We start from the raw sequence: 18,781 nt of genomic DNA on the forward strand, positions 1-18,781 counted from the left end.
CCGGATCGCAATTAGCGAATTTTTCGTAACACAATTACATCTATTATCCAAAATAAAATCTTATTATTTATGTATACCAACAAAAAAATAATGTTGTGTGGAGCTGAACAAATTAATATCTTATGTTTTGTTTTTCTTCCTGAAATAAGTGTTTCTTAAACAATTTTCTTATGTCTTTTTTAAAAGGGGACAAAATATACCTATATAAAATTAATTTTTGTCATTTGCTGAATAGTTTTTCTCCCATAAAAGTGAGAATCTTGATAGAGAAATGATGAAAATTCTAGTTTCAGTAAATTTTTATTACTCTGAATGTTGTTTAACTGTAGAGCTTTCAATTCAGAAAACGCTTTGATTCAGAAATCTATTTCCTAATTCTTATTAAACCAGACTAAAATAGCACTGGAAATAGATTAAATGTTTTTATGTTAGATCCTTTAGTTTGCACTAACAAATTTGCTCTGATTTAAATTGGCCTTATTCAGTCTGGATCAGTCTAATTGCTAAATGGAAAAAATTTCTAAGAAATTTGTTTCACTCTTAAATTGAAATAGAGATAAACCAATGCTATACTTGTTTTAACTGGTTTAAAAATGTTTAATTCTATAAATCCACTAAGTGGATTCAGAATTTTATTATTCAAGACTTCTTGTGAGTTAAATTAGCTTATAAAAATTTGTTAGTAAACACTTGAAATCTATTAACTAAACTCAGTGGTGCGACAGCCCATTGAAGGCCAAGGTCTACTGTGCCCATTTCAGTTTTCTTGACCTAGGGTGCAGTAGTAGATGTTCCAGTTGTGTGGCTAACTGAACACAGAATGCCCAATGTTTAGACCCAAACGTGCTTGGTACTCATTTTATCAACCCACTGAAAGACTGAGTCAACCTTGGCCAGTCTTGAGGATTGAACCTAGGACCTGTGACACGAGAGCGTGAAGCACTACCACTCAGCCACCGGGCATCTTAAATCTACACTCTTTGTTTAAAATAAAATTGTAATCTATTTTTGCTGTATTCTTTAAATAATCATAAGGCTTGTTTTTACAGCTAATTGGATTTTTTGGTTGGTTATGCTCATCCGTTGCTGTTTTAAACAAAGTAGATATTGGATTGGACCAAGAATTGGCTATGCCCGAGGTAATATTAAATTTTTATTTTATAATATCCTATGTTTTATCATAATGTCATTACTATAATGTTTATAAGCTTTAATTTCAAAATCTAATTTCTAGGATTCATATATGTTGAATTACTTCCGATATCTGAGTAAATATCTTTCCGTTGGCCCACCTGTTTATTTCGTCATATCAGATGGATACGACTATTCAAACGAAAGTTTACAAAATAGCATTTGTGCTAGTCAAGGCTGTGATGATAACTCAATAATGGTACAGTTGAAGTGGATGGCAGATCGAAGTAACAGGTATAAAAAATAACTGATAAATTTATGTTTCAAAAGTATTTCTCAAATGTCTTAATAAGTATTATATTTTTGTAATGTTTTTATTTCAGGACTTACATTGCATTGAGTCCTGTGAGCTGGCTTGATACTTATTTTGAGTATATGCATAGCCAAAGTTGTTGCTATCACAAAAATAATACTCATTGCCCTGCTGAGTCCAAAACAAAAGAATGCCAGTCCTGTAGCATCCCACGATCTCAGCGACCTGTAGGAGATTTATTTAACAGAAATCTTAAATATTTCTTGCAAGAAACGCCTAGTCAGTTTTGCTCAAAAGGGTAAACATTCTATTTTTGTCATTTTATATAGCTAAAAAGTTAAAGCTCAGGGAAAAATATTGAATATTGACCATTTTAAACTTTATGTGTAATGCTTGTCTTTTATTTTCAAGTGTCAACGCCAAATCAGAAATATTTTATAAAATTTTTTTTAACCTAGATCAGCTTATAACTAACTGAAACATAGAAGCTTGGGTGCCACTTTTCAGTCCTGAGGACTGAAATCAGTCTTGAGAAAAGTCATTGGACTAAAATCCATCAATATCTCTTTTCCATTTGTTTACTTAAACTAATTTCCTTTTTTTTTTCTTCTTGAAAATGAAACATATTTTGTGTTAAAAATAAAAAATAAAATAATTTTTATGAAAACATTATTATTTTTTACAATTATTGCAAAATGATCAAGTAATGATGTCACTCTGCAATAAAAGAATGAGATTTGTACTAATGCTGAATCTGAATCTGCTTAAGTTACTATTCCCCCCCCCCAATGCATTGGCATGTTGGCCAAAGATAAATTCTTTGGCCACATGCAATTCTTTTCCACAGATCGTAATTTTGACCTAAATCAGAGAATGATCGATCTCCAATCCAGTATCCCCAGAGGCATTGATTTGATATGGGAACATGGAACTTTTGCGACTCGACAGGTTTAACGTGCATCAGTCACTTTACTACACGGGGAGTTTTCTGCCGGCAGGGTTCGAACTCTCGGACATGAGCCCAGCGCCCTACTGACCAAGCTATCCTGGCCAGAATTTTTTAATTATAGTGCTAGAATGAAAATTAATGGTGAAGCAAAAAATAAATAGAGATATGAATCATTTCAGAAAAAAGTTAGTGGTTTTATTATTCAGTTATAGGTATAAAAAAATGCACAATTAGCTATTTTTGTTTGCTGAAAGCTAATTAAATGAAGAAAGGAAATTAAAAAAGAAAAAAAAAACTAATTAAGACCATTATCATGGAGAGGTAAATTTTAGGGTCCTTGAGTTATGAATTTCTGAAAATTCCAGTGAAAAATGCTGTAACATATTAATTTGTCAAAAAATAAGTTCAGTCTTGAAATTTTTTTAGAGTGGCACTCAAGATAAGCCAAAAATAATACTTGTAGTGTGTCTACCACTATAATTAAATACCAATTCACTAGTATATAAGACATGTTAACTCACTTCTATCTTGGGATCCCTTTTGATAGATGAAGTTTGACTAGATTCTAGCCACCACATACTAAAATATTGTAAGAAGATACAAGTCTTCAACTACAATGAATTTTTAATAGTTGAGTTTATACTGAATCTTGAAAATATACTTACTGAAATGTAAGAAAAAGAACTACAAATGGAATGAAGAATACTTTTCTCATTCAGAAATAAGATATTAATAATTGAAAAATTGCCGTACTTCTACTCATTATTTTATATTATTTGATGTACAAAATGATTATTACTAGAAATTATGACAGTTTCTATTTTTTCTCATTTAATATTTACATAGGTTTTAAATTTAAAGTAAGGTTTTAAAAAAATGTAGCCATAAACTGGTTTGTAATTTTTGAATTTGTTCAGTATTTAAGAGTGCAGTTTAATTTGGTGTAACCTAGCATTTTTATGGTCTAATGTTGGCTACAAGTTGAATGTACCCTTTTATTTATTTTTGACCTATATTTAATGTTCAAGCTAAAATTATTTAATCTATCTTACCTGAACTGTATTTAATTATTAGTGTTGATCAATAATCTCTCGCATTGCAATATGACTGATATATTTTACAATATAATAGTCATTTTTATTTTTAGTTATACTATTCATTCTTATCATTTTATTTCTCATTTCATAAATTATTATTAATTTTTTATTATATTTTAGCTTTATCTAAATATTTAAACCTATTATTGAATTTTGGCAAATTCATAATCTGCAGAAGGAAAATCACATAAGTTTTTTGAAATTGAGCAACTCTTAAAGTTATTTGTAAGGTTCAAAAAAATTTTAATTCTTTTTTTAGAGGACGAGCTCAATTTGCAGGGGCTGTTGAACTTCATTCAGATAACGGAGTCACTGTCGGTGGTATGAATTTTTCTTTATTATTTCCCACTATATCTCCAAAATTCATGAACTGTCATGTGGTTGAATTATTCATGCATGTATACATCATTAAATGAAGTATATTAAAACTTTTTAAAAGTATTTAAATATGTTTGAGAATTTTTAAATTGTTAGTGTTTTAAAGCATTTTTACTTTTGGCATTCTTTAGATTGAAAAAAAAATATATATATGCAATTATAAATGTGTCCTTATCTTTCTTTATTTTTCTCTGAAAATCATTAAGCTTAAAAATTCCTAAGAGATTGTTTTTTTTATGTGCCTTATTCAGACTATTCTTTCGTAATATTCTGTAAAAGTTTTTTATTTAAAGGATTTACCATTATTTGAAAAAACCCTAAATAGTTAATAATGTGCTATTTTGTGCATGCTATAACTGTTTAGAGTTTGTAATGGTTGTCTCCATTTTTTCTTTCTCTAGCTAAAGATTTCTATACAAAGTGTCAATCGAAAGAGAAGTTGCTAATTTTTAAAAAATAAGAAATGTTTGTGTTTTAATTTTCAACATTTGAAAAGTTGCCATACCACTGTATTGTTTGAACTCATAAAAATGTGTAAAATTTAAGAATTAGTTTTTTTTTTTTTTTTTTTTGCTTATTTACTAGTAAAAACTTCAACAAATGGGCAAATTTTTAAATATTAACTCCTTAACAGTATATATTTCAGAATAATGGACCAAAAATTGAATTTTTTTTATTGACTTTAATTTGTTCTTTATATTATTATAGTAGTTAGAAATTGGTTTTTTATTGCAAAAATAAAATTTTAAATGCAATAACTACTGTATTTATTATTTTTAGGTGCACATAAAAAAGGAATGAATATCACACCTTATTCAATTAGAGCAGTTTAAACAAAGTTTTGAAGCTAAATATAATATAACTAGTATAATATAATTTAAAAATGCATGAATGTGATTTTTGATACATAAATTTTACAAATCTTTTACGGTATGGTATATCCCAAAGCACAGTTCTGCACACAAGCCCGTATCACACTCTTTGCCCTCGATTGAAGTCGTAATCGGTGAAAAACTAGGGCGACTAATCTATTAGGAAAATAATGAATTGAGCAGTGTTTTCACTACAGCGCGAGAATCTTGCATATTTTTTTCTTTTCTCGCAATAAAAAATAATAAGCGCGAGAAGTTCGCGCACTCCATTAATCAATTTCAAAATGCGCGAATTTTGGAAAAAATTTCGTCTTTTGCCATTTTGAATAAAATCTGTTTCATTTTTCTTCCTTGATCTTTCATTATTTTGAACATCGGTCCTTGTTATCTAGTTTCCCTAATTACCAGTATTGTTCAGAACCGACGCGAACAGCAGAACACCACCCCCCTCCCGAACCACGGAATCCCTTTCAGAACACATTTCTCTGCAACCACGTGTTCGTCGTAGGTAAGGTTTCTTCATGTAAGACGTTTACATTTTTTGTGCATGAATCTAAGATGGACAAATACATTGTTAAGGCGACATCTTCCACTCCGTAGCGGGCAATTGAAAATGAAACAAATGTCGTTAGAAACAGTCAAAACGAAACAAATACGGATATTTTTCTAAACTAAACTCAATGGCGCGACAGCCCATAGAGGGCCAAGGCCTACTGCGCCCATCTCAGTTTTCTTGACCATGGGCTCTGGGGTGCAGGAGCAGATGTTCCGGTCAGGTGGTCAGCCGAACGCGGAACCCCCAGTGTTTAGTTCCCAAGCATGCTTGGTAATCATTTATTGACCCACTAAAGGGATGAAAGGCTGAGTCAACCTTGCCCGGCCCGAGGATCGAACCAGGGACCTGTGGCAGGACAGCGCGAAGCGCTGCCGCTTAGCCACTGGGCGTCACTGATATTTTTCAGCCAAATAAATATAATAGCTGATGAAAAAGTAGATATAGAACATTTTCCATATGATGATGCAGCAAAAATATTCAATTAGAAGATGTTAAAAATGTATTATAATTGAAGAAATAATTTTTTTCCAAGTCTATTCCTGTTTTTTTAATTTTTAGAGATCTCACTTAACTTTTTGAAATCTCACCCTGTTTTTGAGAAAGGGTGAGAAATTCTCTCCCATTTTTTTTCTGTAATGAAAACACTGAATTAAGTATCCTAAAGTAGAAACAAACCCAGCTCTGGCTTCACAAAATAGAAACGTAAATTTTTCTCCTGCCCAAAGTCAGTTCAGGTATCAACTTTATTGCATATAGTAGTTGCTTGAACTGGATTCTGGCGATGCTGGCAAAGAGTTAAAAATACTTATTACTGATTTTTTAAGTAAACTATTATAAAGTTTGTCTTCTACTTAGAATTTAAGGCACTCAAAATGTGGATTGTTTTTTTTTTTTTACTGGGTGAAATAGTTGGAAAAAGTATCTTTAAGTAGAGTTTAAAAAACAATAAATGATTTTGTGGAAATTTATCTTTTTTAAAAAAAATTATGTTTCTATTTGTTTCAGCAACAAATTTCATGACTTACCACACAATACTGAAAACGTCCAAAGACTTTTATGAAGCCTTACGATGGTCTAGAATAATATCAGAGTGGCTGACTGAAAAAATACAAAACAAAACTTCATCTAGTAATGTTAGAGTATTTCCTTACAGGTTTGTGGAATGATTTCCTTTCTTTATTTTTGTTAAAAATCTTGTTGTTAAATGTCTTGTTATATACTTTTGAGTTTAAAAACATTTTGCTTTGATCGTAACTAGCTTAAATATTTCATGTGTGTTAGTTTAAGCCAACTGAAATTTGCTAAATAAATTTATACATTAAATTCGTTTCTTTTTCAAATTAGGGCACAATTATGCTTTTATTATGTACGATCTTTTTTCTTTGTTATTCAAAAGCGAAACTATGCTATATGTGGAAATTTTTGTACAATTCTTTTTAACAAGTTTGACAGTTGAAGGGTTAATTGCCTGAAAATTGATTAAAACAATTTATTTTTCAACATGTAACACAATTTTATTTGTCGAATATACAATATATATTCAATGAAATTCTGTATTAGAAGAACAGTTATTATATTTCAAGGAGTCAATTTAAATTTGCTAATCATTTTGAAATTTAATAAAAACATTCTTTTTAAGGATTCTTAATATTCAAAAAGTGAGAATACCCAGGGATGTGATTCTTCCGCGCATTCGCAATTTCTGCTTTTTTCGGATTTTTACTGCTAATTTCCGCGGAAATGTTTTTGCTCAAGTTAAAATATTTAATGAGGAATTTAATTTTCCGCGGAGCGAAAGTATTGAAGTCCTCATTCTTCTCTCTGAAGTTTCTCTAAAAATCATTTCCTTGGGATAAAACTGGTTGACCTTTATACAGGGATGAGATTTTTCTGCTTTTGTCTCTCGAATTTCAGCCTTTTTATCAAAAACTCAGATTCTCTAAAAGTTTCGTTTTTTTCTTCTTCTAAATATCCCACTTTTTTTTTTTTGAAAATTCAGTCGTTGAAATAAGATAATTATATTTACTTACGATTTTCAAAGATAAACAGAAAAATCAAACTACGCCCTAGCTGCTAACCCTTCCGTATTTTTGCTTATTTTAGCTATTTTCTCCACTTTTATGCACAGAAAATAAGATTTTACGTATTTTTATCCGTCCGCCGGATAGCTCGTATTTTCGTAATTCAGACATCGCTGCTTCCTGTTTTGTGGAGTGAAAGCAAACGAAAAAAAAAATCGAGGTGGATTTGCGGTTAAAATATTTATTTGCTGGAATTTCATTTTTATTTATTATGTCTGAACAAAAACAATACAAACAAGCCTTTTAGAAATCACAAGTCCAGTCTCTGCAAATATCTCGATTCTCATTCACGCGATTTTAATATCAATCATCGATATTCGTATTTACCTGATTTAAAAGTTGAACGTTGCTATTCTTATTCAGACGATTTAAATATCGTACATTATTATTCTTATTTATGAGATTTAAATCACATGGTTTACAAGTTTAAAAATCGCACTTTTTTTAATCAATTTTTTGATATTCATTCCTGGACTCCCTCTTTTTTACTTTGTGACTACTCTCATCCCTGATAATCTTAGTTTAGAAAATAAAGGAAATTTGTATGTTAAAGTATGGAAAGAAGTAAAAATGCTGATTCATTTTTGTAATACTTATTTGGTTTATTATATTGCTTTCCTAGACATATCTTCACGACTTATTGTGCAAATGAAAATCTTTTGACAGATTTTAAATCATTACATTAAGGAAACTACTCAACAATTTTTTTCTTTCAAATTTGTATTTTTAGCATAAAAATAATGAAGATTAACATAGTGTGGTTTTTTTTCTGTATATTTTTTAAATATGTATCTTTTAATCAATACTTAATTTTTAAAAAAAGTATTAAAAAAGTATTAATATTTCATATCACTTAATGGGTAGAAATTGGGTGTTAAAAACTTTTCAATGTATCAGTATTTTTGTTGATCAACAGCAATTGTCAAAATTTGTAATTATTACTGTAATATTGCAGTTCATATATAAGTTTTTGTTTCTTTAAATTTATATCATTATCAAACTAAAAAAAGAAAATTTTGTACAAAATTTTTTTCCTTGTTCTTAGTATTTTTGTTGACTAACTGGAATTCTTAAAATTAATAATCATTGCTATAATTGAAGAAAAAATAGCTTGCTTGATTAAAAAAATAAGTTTCACTCTAAGCTACATCTAAAGTTAATTAGTTTGAACATGTAAAAAATATTTTGAGTATTAGTTCAATTATTTAAAAAAAATATATGTTTTGCATTTTTTGTGAGTATTGTACAATATGTTATGCTAAAAACATATATTTCTGCTATGAAGGGTGTTAATTGTTAAATATTTGAAAAGCTGTATTTTCAGTTCCTGTTTTTAGTTATTTATAGCTGATGTGAGCCAGATTTAGTGGATGTTCTGTATATGAATCTGAATGATTATGAATGAATCCTTTTCTTCCCTTTTCCCCTGGACCTCCATCTGTTGTGTGCATCAATTTTGAATGATTTGGAAGAATGTTTAAAGTGTGATATCATGTATAAATGTCAATGTGGTATATTTTAATTGATTTCATTTAGAAAAAGCAATTCTGTAAGTAATTAGTAGTTTGAATTAAAATATAACTTGTTGATTTTATAATTAATTTTAAATACTTTTCATTTTAAAATTTTTTAATAATAAAGTAATACAGGAAGAATATTTGTTTAATCAATGAAAAAGTTTCTAATTGTCTAAAATAACACATTGTTATAAAACTTATCTCAATTGAAAAAAGTTAAAAAGTACAGAAAATTGTAAATTATTACAGCAAGCTTTTATTATTTAAATAAAAAGTATTATGCCTGTTACTTGTATTGGAGCATGAAAGTCTAATAGTATTAATGAAGCATAATCTGAAAATATTTAGTTGTAATTAAGAACTTGGGGAAAAATGAAAGAAATTATCTTGGAATGTAACCATCCTATTATTTACTCAACCAATGTTTTTTTTTAATGATACTGAGATTTAAAAGGTTAAATTTATTATGTATTTTTCATTTCGAAATCATGTTCTAAATTTTAAACTAAATAGGGAGGTTATTTCAAATTTTTTTTTGTTGTGCAATATGTCTGGCAAAAATCATTCATATTTTTTATATATTTGGTTATTAATTTGAAAATATTTTGGGTTTTCTATCATTTGCATATCTATAATGAATTTCATAATAAAAGGATTTTCAATACTCATTTTTATCCATAATTTAAAAAGGCAATTTTCTGTGTAAATGAATGCTATTTTTAGCAATTATAAATTACTTAATGTTTATTATTTAAAACTTAAAGAAAATAATTTTCATTTAAAAAATGTCCATATAAATTTTTTGAACATTGTTAATAATTTTTCCTTTATTTTATTTTTTAAATTTAACTGTTGTGTAAATAATAGTGATAATAAAAAATGACTATTCCAGAATTTTAAATTTTAATACTTGAGTAGTTTATAATTAAGTTTAATTTTATCATGAACATTATTTTAAATTTTGAAGAAAGTTAACTGTATGACAGCTGTAAAATTTTAAAATAACAATATGTTAAAAGCTGAAACACATTTTTATTATTTTATCCTCATTATGGTGAAAAACAAAGTGTAATCTTTACTTAAATATATTTAAAGTTTTGATAAAATTTTTTGTGTGAATAATATGTACAATAAATACTAAATGGACCGTATGTTTTGTTTTTTTGCAACAGTATTGTACACCCATTTTTTGAGCAATACCTTACAATGTGGCCTGATACCTTCCGAAGTCTTTCATACTCTATATTGGCCATCTTTGTAGTGACATTCCTCTTCCTTGGCCTAGACATTTATTCAGCACTCATAGTCGTCATAACAATTGTCATGATTATCGTCAATTTGATTGGTCTCATGTTTTGGTGGAACATTTCTTTAAATGCTGTGTCTCTGGTCAATTTAGTTGTTGTAAGTATTTATTTTTTCTGTTTGTTAGAACTGGTTTAGAATGCTATTTTTGAAAAATGGTTAACAAAATGGATTAAATACCTTTTTCCTTAATTAAAATTGATCAATTTTCAATCAATTGATAATTTATGTATATTAGTAATATACTGTAATTTGTGATGTCACTTATTGAATTTAATGCTTTATTTAAATGTTGACTTAGGAATACATGGGTGCCACTCTTCAGTCCTGGAGACTGAAATCAGTCTTGAGAAAAATCAATGGACTAATAAATTCTGTCAATTAAATTTAATTTTCTTTTTTTTTTCATTATAAATTTTAAAAAAAACTTCAAAATAAAAAAGTTATATTATATTTTAATGAAAACATTTATATGGTAATGATCTCAGGATTTTTATTTATCTTCTCTTTGTCAGCTTCACTAAATCTTATTCTTAAAGTCTTAACAAATGGGATTGATTGAACTTCATCTACTTGTGTAATTAAATTTGTACTATTGTTGTATCTAAATCTGCTCGAGTTTGCTTCTTCCACCCTAACCGATTGTCATGGTGGCCAAAGTTAAATCAAGATTATTTTTTTAAAAAAGAAAGAAATGCTAGTGCTAGAACAAAAAATAAATAACAGTGAAGTGAAAAATGGAGATATGAATTTTTTCAATAATAGTTGTAAAAAAAATACTAGGTTAGATGTTATTTTCGTTTGGGTTGCTAAAAAAACATAAAATAAAGAAAAAAATTTTAGGATAAATAATCAAATTATTGATTTAATGTGTAGGCTATTATCAGGGAAAGGTGAACTTTGGTGTCAGTGAGCTATAAATTTCTAAAAGTTTGGTAAACAATGCTAGGCAGTATTATTTGGTCAAAAAATAAGTCCAGTCTTGAAATTTTTTTAGAGTGGCACCTCTGTGAATAATAAGAGAACAAATTTGCTCCTTATTATCAACTTTGCTCCTTGCCTAAATTTTTGCATCTGCTAATTTTGTATTAGTTATCAATTCATAACAAACAATTGTGTTATTTAATAAATAAAAAAATGAATTGATTTTATGCAGGGCAGTGTTTCCCAAAGTGTGATACACGTACCCCCAGGGGTACATGAGCAGTTTAGCTGGGGTACACGTTTTTATGTGAAATATCTTGCAACAAACAAAAATTTCAAAATTTTTTATTTAAAAACAAAGCTAGCCATGAAAATTTACGATTACATATTTTTCTATTGAATATTTTTTGCAGAGTTGACCGTTAATAATTAGTGGTGTCAACAGCCAATTGTGATTTTTAACTTTAGTGCAATCTTTTTATAGTAAAAATTACATTCATTTTTTTATTAATGGTACACAGCTTTAATAAAAATTTAGAAAGGGTACACAAAAGTCATAAGTTTGGGAAACGCTGATGTAGGGGAATGAAAAATATTAAAAAAGCCCAGTCAATTAAGTTTAAAATATTATTAAAAAAATTCCAAAATCAAAATATAAGTTCAAAATAAGATATATTTGTGTGCAAATCTATTAAATTTACTAAAATATATATATATTTTTAATAATTTGAATAAATATTAATAAGATAGCCATTACAGGTTATAGCAATTGTTAATCTTTTATATGGCTTAACATTTTTATCACCACCATATACCTGTTATAGAAAAAGTGATTTATTTTAAGAGTAACAGGAGTACAGTAAAAAAAAAAGTTTGATAGGGAGGGTACTATTATGCAACTAATTTTTACCACAGATTAATTAAAAAAAATTGCCTTTTGACCGTAACTAATTTTGACGATTCATAATTTAACTTTTTTTATGGGAAATTTACATAAGTTTGTTAAATAACTCAGGCAATTTTATTTTCTATTATTCTTAGCGTAGTTATTTAAATACTAATTTAAAATGTGAATAATATGTCTAATATTGTTAATTTTATGTTTTTATTTTTTTTCCAGGGTGTTGGTATATCTGTTGAATTTTGTTCTCATTTAACACATTCATTTGCCATTAGTCCTGAACCAACAAGAGTGAAGCGAGCTCAGTCTGCTCTGCAAAGAATGGGTAGCTCTGTGAGTATATTTAAATGAAGTTTGCTAATGTTCTAAGAAAAAAGTTATTGAGAGATGAACAAGTCCTCATCAGATGCTAAAAAGCTATTTCATTGTTTCTTTATTATTAGCATAGCTGGTTGATGAGATTTGAAGTAAAAATTTTATAAGTGAAATGATTTTTATTTCGTGTGTAAATTTTTTTTTCTTGTTTGGTTAAGTAATTGTGGGCTTTTGAGTTGAGGGTTACAAAAAGTCATGGTTTTAAACAAAAGCTCAAATTAAATTGATGTTCTTTGATGGAGACAAATGTTATCTAGTGGCTGGGTGGCGCAGTTGGTTTGTCTACGGTCTTCTGAGCCCAAGTCTGCGAGTTCGATCCCCTGCCCAGACACCGGATTTTCGGGATGCAGAAAATCCTCAGCGGCCATGTCATATGGTTATGCGGCATGTCATATGATCCCTGGAATGCTTTATTGGCTCTTGGCATTTCCAGCAAAATTAAATTCCTATTCCACTTTAGCATCCAAATAGAGTCTCGGTGCTGCCATCTAGTGTGGCAGAAACTAGACGTCCAAATTAACATGACCAACGGTATCTCACCCATTGTGGAGGTCCTGAAAGAGTGGATACCACCTCTGGAGAACGCACTAGGTCTGCTCATCGGCAAGAACGATTGTGCAGCTCATTGGAAACAATAAAAAAAAATATATCATATTGGTGCACTTGGATATAATATAAATATTTTCTTCAATAAATGACATTATATTTCTCTTTAAGAGAATATCTTGGAACAAAAAAGTAAATAAATTACTTTTGAAAACACACATTTGAAGTATGTTGTATTTAAATATTTGAAACGATTTTAAAAATAGCTCAATATTATGAAGATAAGTGAATTCCATGTTTGGTTCAAACTTTAATGTAATATCTTTTATTGCGATATTGTTTTCAGTGAAAATAAGTCTTATGCTAAAATTCAAACTAAAAATTCTTTAAATTTTGAATCGCATACTGAAAATTTGGCCCATTTATATTAAAATTTCTCTTTTAAATATGTAAAATATTATGTATTATTATTGATTTGTACTTAAGACTTCTTTTCAAACATAAAAAAGTTCTATGTCCATGTTACAGCTCTGTTTTGTGAACCAGGTTGGCCACAGAACAGTGAACTGCCAATGTAATTATTTAAAATATCCCAAAAGCTCAATGTTCTAGTAATTTATTTTTAAATAAATTTTCTGTTTTCAACTCCAGTAGAAATTATAAGTATTTTGTATGTATAAGAATAAAAGAACATATTTTATGTATAAGAATAAAAGAACTGAAGCAAAACTGGAAAATTAATAATAACATTTGTGTCACTGGTTACAAAAATCCAGAAAATTTGATGAAACAGTATGGAGAGATCTAGATTTTTTGTTATGAGTGTTTGTTGCCACACTGAATGAAGTCAATTTCCTATTCATTAAGTATATTTTCCATTGATATTTTGGAGTATAAAAATGTACTGGATTTCTAAATTTTAAGAATATGAATATTTTTAAAACTTCAAAGTGATTGGAATAAATTTGAAAGAGTTTTTAGAATATTAAATGCAGGCTTGGGATTCTTTCACTAATGACTTCGGCGAATGAATAATTTATATTCCGTCAAAAAATTTTCTCGGAGTACCGTTAATCTAAAATTTAAATTTCGTTACTGACACAAAATTTGGCTAGCGAGACATTTATTCCTCTCTCAGAATTTCTCACTTTTCCCCCCTTTTTTAAAGCAACTTTGATAACGTGAGGCTGAAAAAAATAAAAACAACTTTGACTAGCATTATTGAGCTACTGAGCCAAACACTATCTAAAAAGTAATTCCAAAATGGCAAACATTTAAAAGGTTGTTCGTTAGGGAAAAAAATGGTGTTTTCTAATTTCTTTTTAAACTTCTATTTTAAGGAGTAGCAATTTTGTTGCAATTTCCAATTTGTAACAGAAAAATTATCTAATCAATGTGATTTTTTGGGGGGAGCTAGAGTTAGATTGAATTAGTTTCTAATATGATATTAAGGCATTGAAATTTTGAATCTGGTATTTCAGTAATCACTCGTATATCGTAAATATGGTATAAATATAATCATAAATCCATGTTGTGCGATTATTTTATTGGCTATTATTGCTACAATTTTTCTCCGTGTTTTGTTTTTTAAACCTCTATATTTTTTTATACATCATTATTACGACATACAAAATTCAATTCAAGAATTTATTAGTCACGTTTTAGTTGTGGCTATACCACTGTTTTTTCAATCGACTTTTTCACAGTTATTGCAACTGATATCCACCTAGTTTTTTAAATCCCGATATTTTCATTTGATATTATTATTAAGAAACGCGAAATTAAAACCACACATTTGAGTAATTCCTTTTTTATGTGCTTGATTTACACTAAATCCATGCGATATTTCAATTTTTTTCATCGGATAGTGCTGTTGCTTTTCATGTGATTTTTTAAAATCCAGATATTGTGATAAAAAAAATTCACATTGCGCAGCTGACTATTAAATTTGATGTCCTAATTCTATTTTTTTCAATCAATTTTCCAGCAGTTATTACTATTGATTTTCGCTTATTTTTTAAAATATTTTTAATAGGTTATTATTTATTACAACACATGAATTTCAAAGCATACATTTAATTAATGCCTTTTTGATGTGCCCGATTGGTGTGATGTCGACGTTTTTTACTAATCGCTCTCTTTCCAATTTTTTTTTAAAGCGATGATGTCTTGCAAAGTGCAAAAACAGAGGAATGTGCAACTTTTTGCTTTATAAAATGCAATTTTTTTTTATGTGTTGGTAAAAGGATAATTTATATAAAAAAAAAAAAAATGTCCTCTTTTTAAATTTTGTAAATGTTACTTTTGTGCGTAAAAAGGAATCGTTTATTATATTCATCATACAGAAATGAAATAAAATCAAGTACTTAAAAAAACTACACATTGAAAAATTGTTTTAAATAATTCCTTCCAGAAATAAATCTGTAAATGCTACAATATTGAATTTAGTTACTAGATTCCAAAGAATATGTGTTAATGAATAAAAACTATTAATTGTTATTTATTTAAAGGAATTTCACATATATTTCCATTAGTTGGCATAGTGGAAGTAGAAACACTTTTGTTTTTGAAGAAGACCCCTAAAACATATTGTTCCGAACATTAAAATTATGCAGATTAGCAATTTAAAATAAGACTTCATGCATATTTGCTTTTTCTATAAGTTCTTTTAGGAATTGAATAATGTATATCTCTTATTTTTTTCTCTTTAGATTCTGTCTGGCATTACTCTTACAGATTGTGGAATCTTAGTATTAGCATTTGCCAAATCCCAAATTTTTCAAATATTCTACTTTCGCATGTATTTGGGAATAATTGCTTTTGGCACATTGCACAGTCTTATCTTTTTACCAGTACTTTTAAGTTTAATTGGTGAGTATTGATTTATTTGCTAAAAAATTATTTTAATTTGTCTAAGTTATAATTTTGGAGTTAGATTTTTTAGGACTTCTCAGTTTTCTCAGTTTATTTTCATACTTTTCATTTTTCTGTCTTAATGTAATTTTGTTTCTTTAAATTTAAAGATACATGTGCATACTTAGAACTAATGCATAAATCTTATTAAAAAGTAGCTATAACTTTGATCTCTTGATAATTTAAACAAGCAGATGTTTAAACTTATATTAATGCCATCTGTTAATTCAAATCAAAATTTCTGCAATTTTGATTTTTACCTAAACACTGATTAGTAATTTACTTGGCATAATTTCTTATGAAAATATATAATAATAAACTTTTTTATTGACACGCATAACATACTTTACATGGTTACCAACAAAGTTTTTCATAGATTAAAATACTTACCGAAACCTTGAACTGTCCAAAACCTGTTTGATTGTTTAAAAAGAAAAAAAGATGAGCATCACTTTCAAGCTTGAACTGTAATCTGTAGTCTAATATGTTTTGATGTTTTCTGCTGGTCCTTTAATGGTGATTCTTCCTGTTCCGATAGCTTTAATTGTTAAATATTAATTGGCGACCCCTAATATGTAAACTTTTTCATTTCCTTTTTGACAAGCATTTAAAAACATATATAAAGAGCAGAGATTATAGAACACCATGATTAAAACTGGAAACCTTTATTCAAAATGTAAACTAAAATAAATCTATGAATTTGTTATAATTATTCATAATTGTAAATAAATTTTTGTATTTCTTAACAGGTCCTCCAGTTAATAAACAAAAGATGTACGATCACATACATCTTCAAAATATAGCATCTCGGTCCAGGATCACCCCTGCAAATGATGTAAGTTCTGTTTTCTTGCTTTACATTTCTAATTTTGTTTGTGTTCAAAATATTAATCAATGTTTATCTACACCAAGTGAGTGCTGGGCACCATTGGAATTACATTAAACTAAAAATAAATACTTGTTATCACTTATAATCTTATATTAATAAACATAATTAGTAATATTGATTAGCAGAAACTCTCCAACATTTAAGCAGGCACTGCTGAGGATTTACAGTGTCTGCAGATTATTTTTGATTTAAATTGAAAAAAAAAGAAAAAAATCTGACAAGCCAATCCGGCACTGCAGAGGATTTACAGCACCTGCAGATTACTTTAGATCTAAGGTTTATTATTAAAAAGCTAAGAAATGAATCGAGGCACTGTAGGTAAATTACAGCATATGCTGATTATTTTTTATTTTTAAAAAGCTTACAAACGAATTGAGAATTTTTTTTTAATTACTTGCTTACTGCTACTTATTGCATTCTTAATTAATAGGAATTTATTAAATTTTCTTTTAGTATGATGTAAAATTCAAATTAAATTTAAACAGCATAAAGTTTTTAGGTATAAAGACCTATATTTGCGAAATTTGCTACTTGAGTCTTATATTAAGCTGAATTTTTACAATAATTATCTCTGTCTAACTATGTTGAGGTCACAGACAAATATACTCTATTGCGGTGACATCTAGTGACAGAAGCAAAATAATGACGAAAGCAAAATAACCTGATTGGGAAAGATTATATGATGGGCAGTGCATCATAAGAAAGAGAGGGTTTTTTTACTCTGTATTTTAGCGCATTTAAATGTGGCCAATGTTTGATAGTAAAACACTTAAGGCCGTTGGCACCGTTGCCAGCATGTTATTCTATGGGAGAACATAAATCACTTTTTCTCAATAATTTACAACCTGACAGCTCAATGTTTAATATTAACGAATAGATCTCATTTAAACAAACATAACTAATGTAAAAAATTATTTTAAAATTCTATTAATAATTTTTAAAACGAGTTTAAATGTGATTTTAGAGTAATTTTCAAGAGTTTTTCACAAAGTTACTTTTTTAGCTAAATTCACGAAATTTTTTTTAAAAAAAACATATAAATACGTAGTTCGAACGTAATTTCAGCAATATGAAATTATACATTAGGAACTATTGCTAAAAAATGATTTTTTCCGGGGTATGAAACATTTTTCTACTCTGAAATCGTTCTTCAGTTCCTCCTTTTCTCTCCAGGAGGCTATCACTCAACCGTGAAGAAATCCCCCAGGCATGAAGAGGGGGACATAAGTGAATTTTCATGGTTGTCGTAAATAAACCTGTGATCTTTTTCGTAATGGTGGATTTCAATGGTCGCCAAGAAACAAACATTCACAAGAAGCATAGTCCCTGACAAGAAGTAATCATTTACTGAAATGAGTGATTCAGATCTTATTTTCCTTCACGGCCTAAGAATATCTTTTTCAAGATTGAAATAATGTTTAACTATAAACCGTGAGAGTAATTAACAAATAATTCAAAATTGAACATTAAAGCCATTTTCAATTTTTAGGTAAAAGATCATTTCGTTTACAAAATTCTTCCTATAGTTTTTTGAAAATTAGTAATTAAAAATAGTTTGTTCGGGGCAATTTTTTAATATCTCCTTTAAATTACTATCTAAATATTTCATAAAATATATCTTCACAATTTTTTTTCGACAAGGTATTTAAAACATTATTCTAAATAAGAAATATGAAGGAAAAAAATTTTACTGCTGTAAAGAGTTACCACCAATGAACTTAGGGTGAAGTAGCTTTGAAGATACGTAACTTATCATTTATAATGTATAAATTTTTTTTGTTGGAGGGGGGGGGGATAAAATAGAAAATCTGAAATAAAAGTATTAAATTTATTGTTAGTTATGAGTAATTTTATAATTATTACTTTAATCATTATTATTAATTCTATCAATGAAAGGAATTTTATTATTGATATTATTATTAATCATATTGTTTTTATTTGAAATTAAATTTTAAAATCAAACTAATAGAAAATTTGTTTGAAAGTCGTATATTTTCTTATTTAATTTCTTTTGTACTAGAACAAATAGTTCGG

General features: G+C 28.2%; 1 protein-coding gene and 1 long non-coding RNA gene across 4 annotated transcripts in view; both read left to right on the forward strand.

Annotated features, from left to right (window-relative positions):
- The window catches only part of LOC107439826 (uncharacterized), a 471,331-nt gene that overhangs the window by 175,911 nt on the left and 276,639 nt on the right, over positions 1 to 18,781 (forward strand). The window lies entirely within an intron of this gene.
- Positions 1 to 18,781, forward strand: part of LOC107439823 (NPC intracellular cholesterol transporter 1) — a 74,601-nt gene that overhangs the window by 48,389 nt on the left and 7,431 nt on the right. For all 3 annotated transcript variants that reach the window (XM_016052538.3, XM_016052540.3, XM_016052541.3), the window contains 9 exons: positions 1,050 to 1,139; positions 1,235 to 1,425; positions 1,515 to 1,742; positions 3,750 to 3,811; positions 6,302 to 6,449; positions 10,067 to 10,298; positions 12,244 to 12,357; positions 15,657 to 15,816; positions 16,608 to 16,693. In XM_016052538.3, the coding sequence (XP_015908024.1) occupies positions 1,050 to 1,139; positions 1,235 to 1,425; positions 1,515 to 1,742; positions 3,750 to 3,811; positions 6,302 to 6,449; positions 10,067 to 10,298; positions 12,244 to 12,357; positions 15,657 to 15,816; positions 16,608 to 16,693 (1,311 nt within the window). The remainder of the gene's footprint in view (positions 1 to 1,049; positions 1,140 to 1,234; positions 1,426 to 1,514; positions 1,743 to 3,749; positions 3,812 to 6,301; positions 6,450 to 10,066; positions 10,299 to 12,243; positions 12,358 to 15,656; positions 15,817 to 16,607; positions 16,694 to 18,781) is intronic.

Source organism: Parasteatoda tepidariorum, chromosome 9, assembly GCF_982258835.1.
Source record: "Parasteatoda tepidariorum strain Cologne lab strain chromosome 9, Ptep-v5.0, whole genome shotgun sequence".
In the NCBI taxonomy this organism is placed as follows: Eukaryota; Metazoa; Arthropoda; class Arachnida; order Araneae; family Theridiidae; genus Parasteatoda; species Parasteatoda tepidariorum.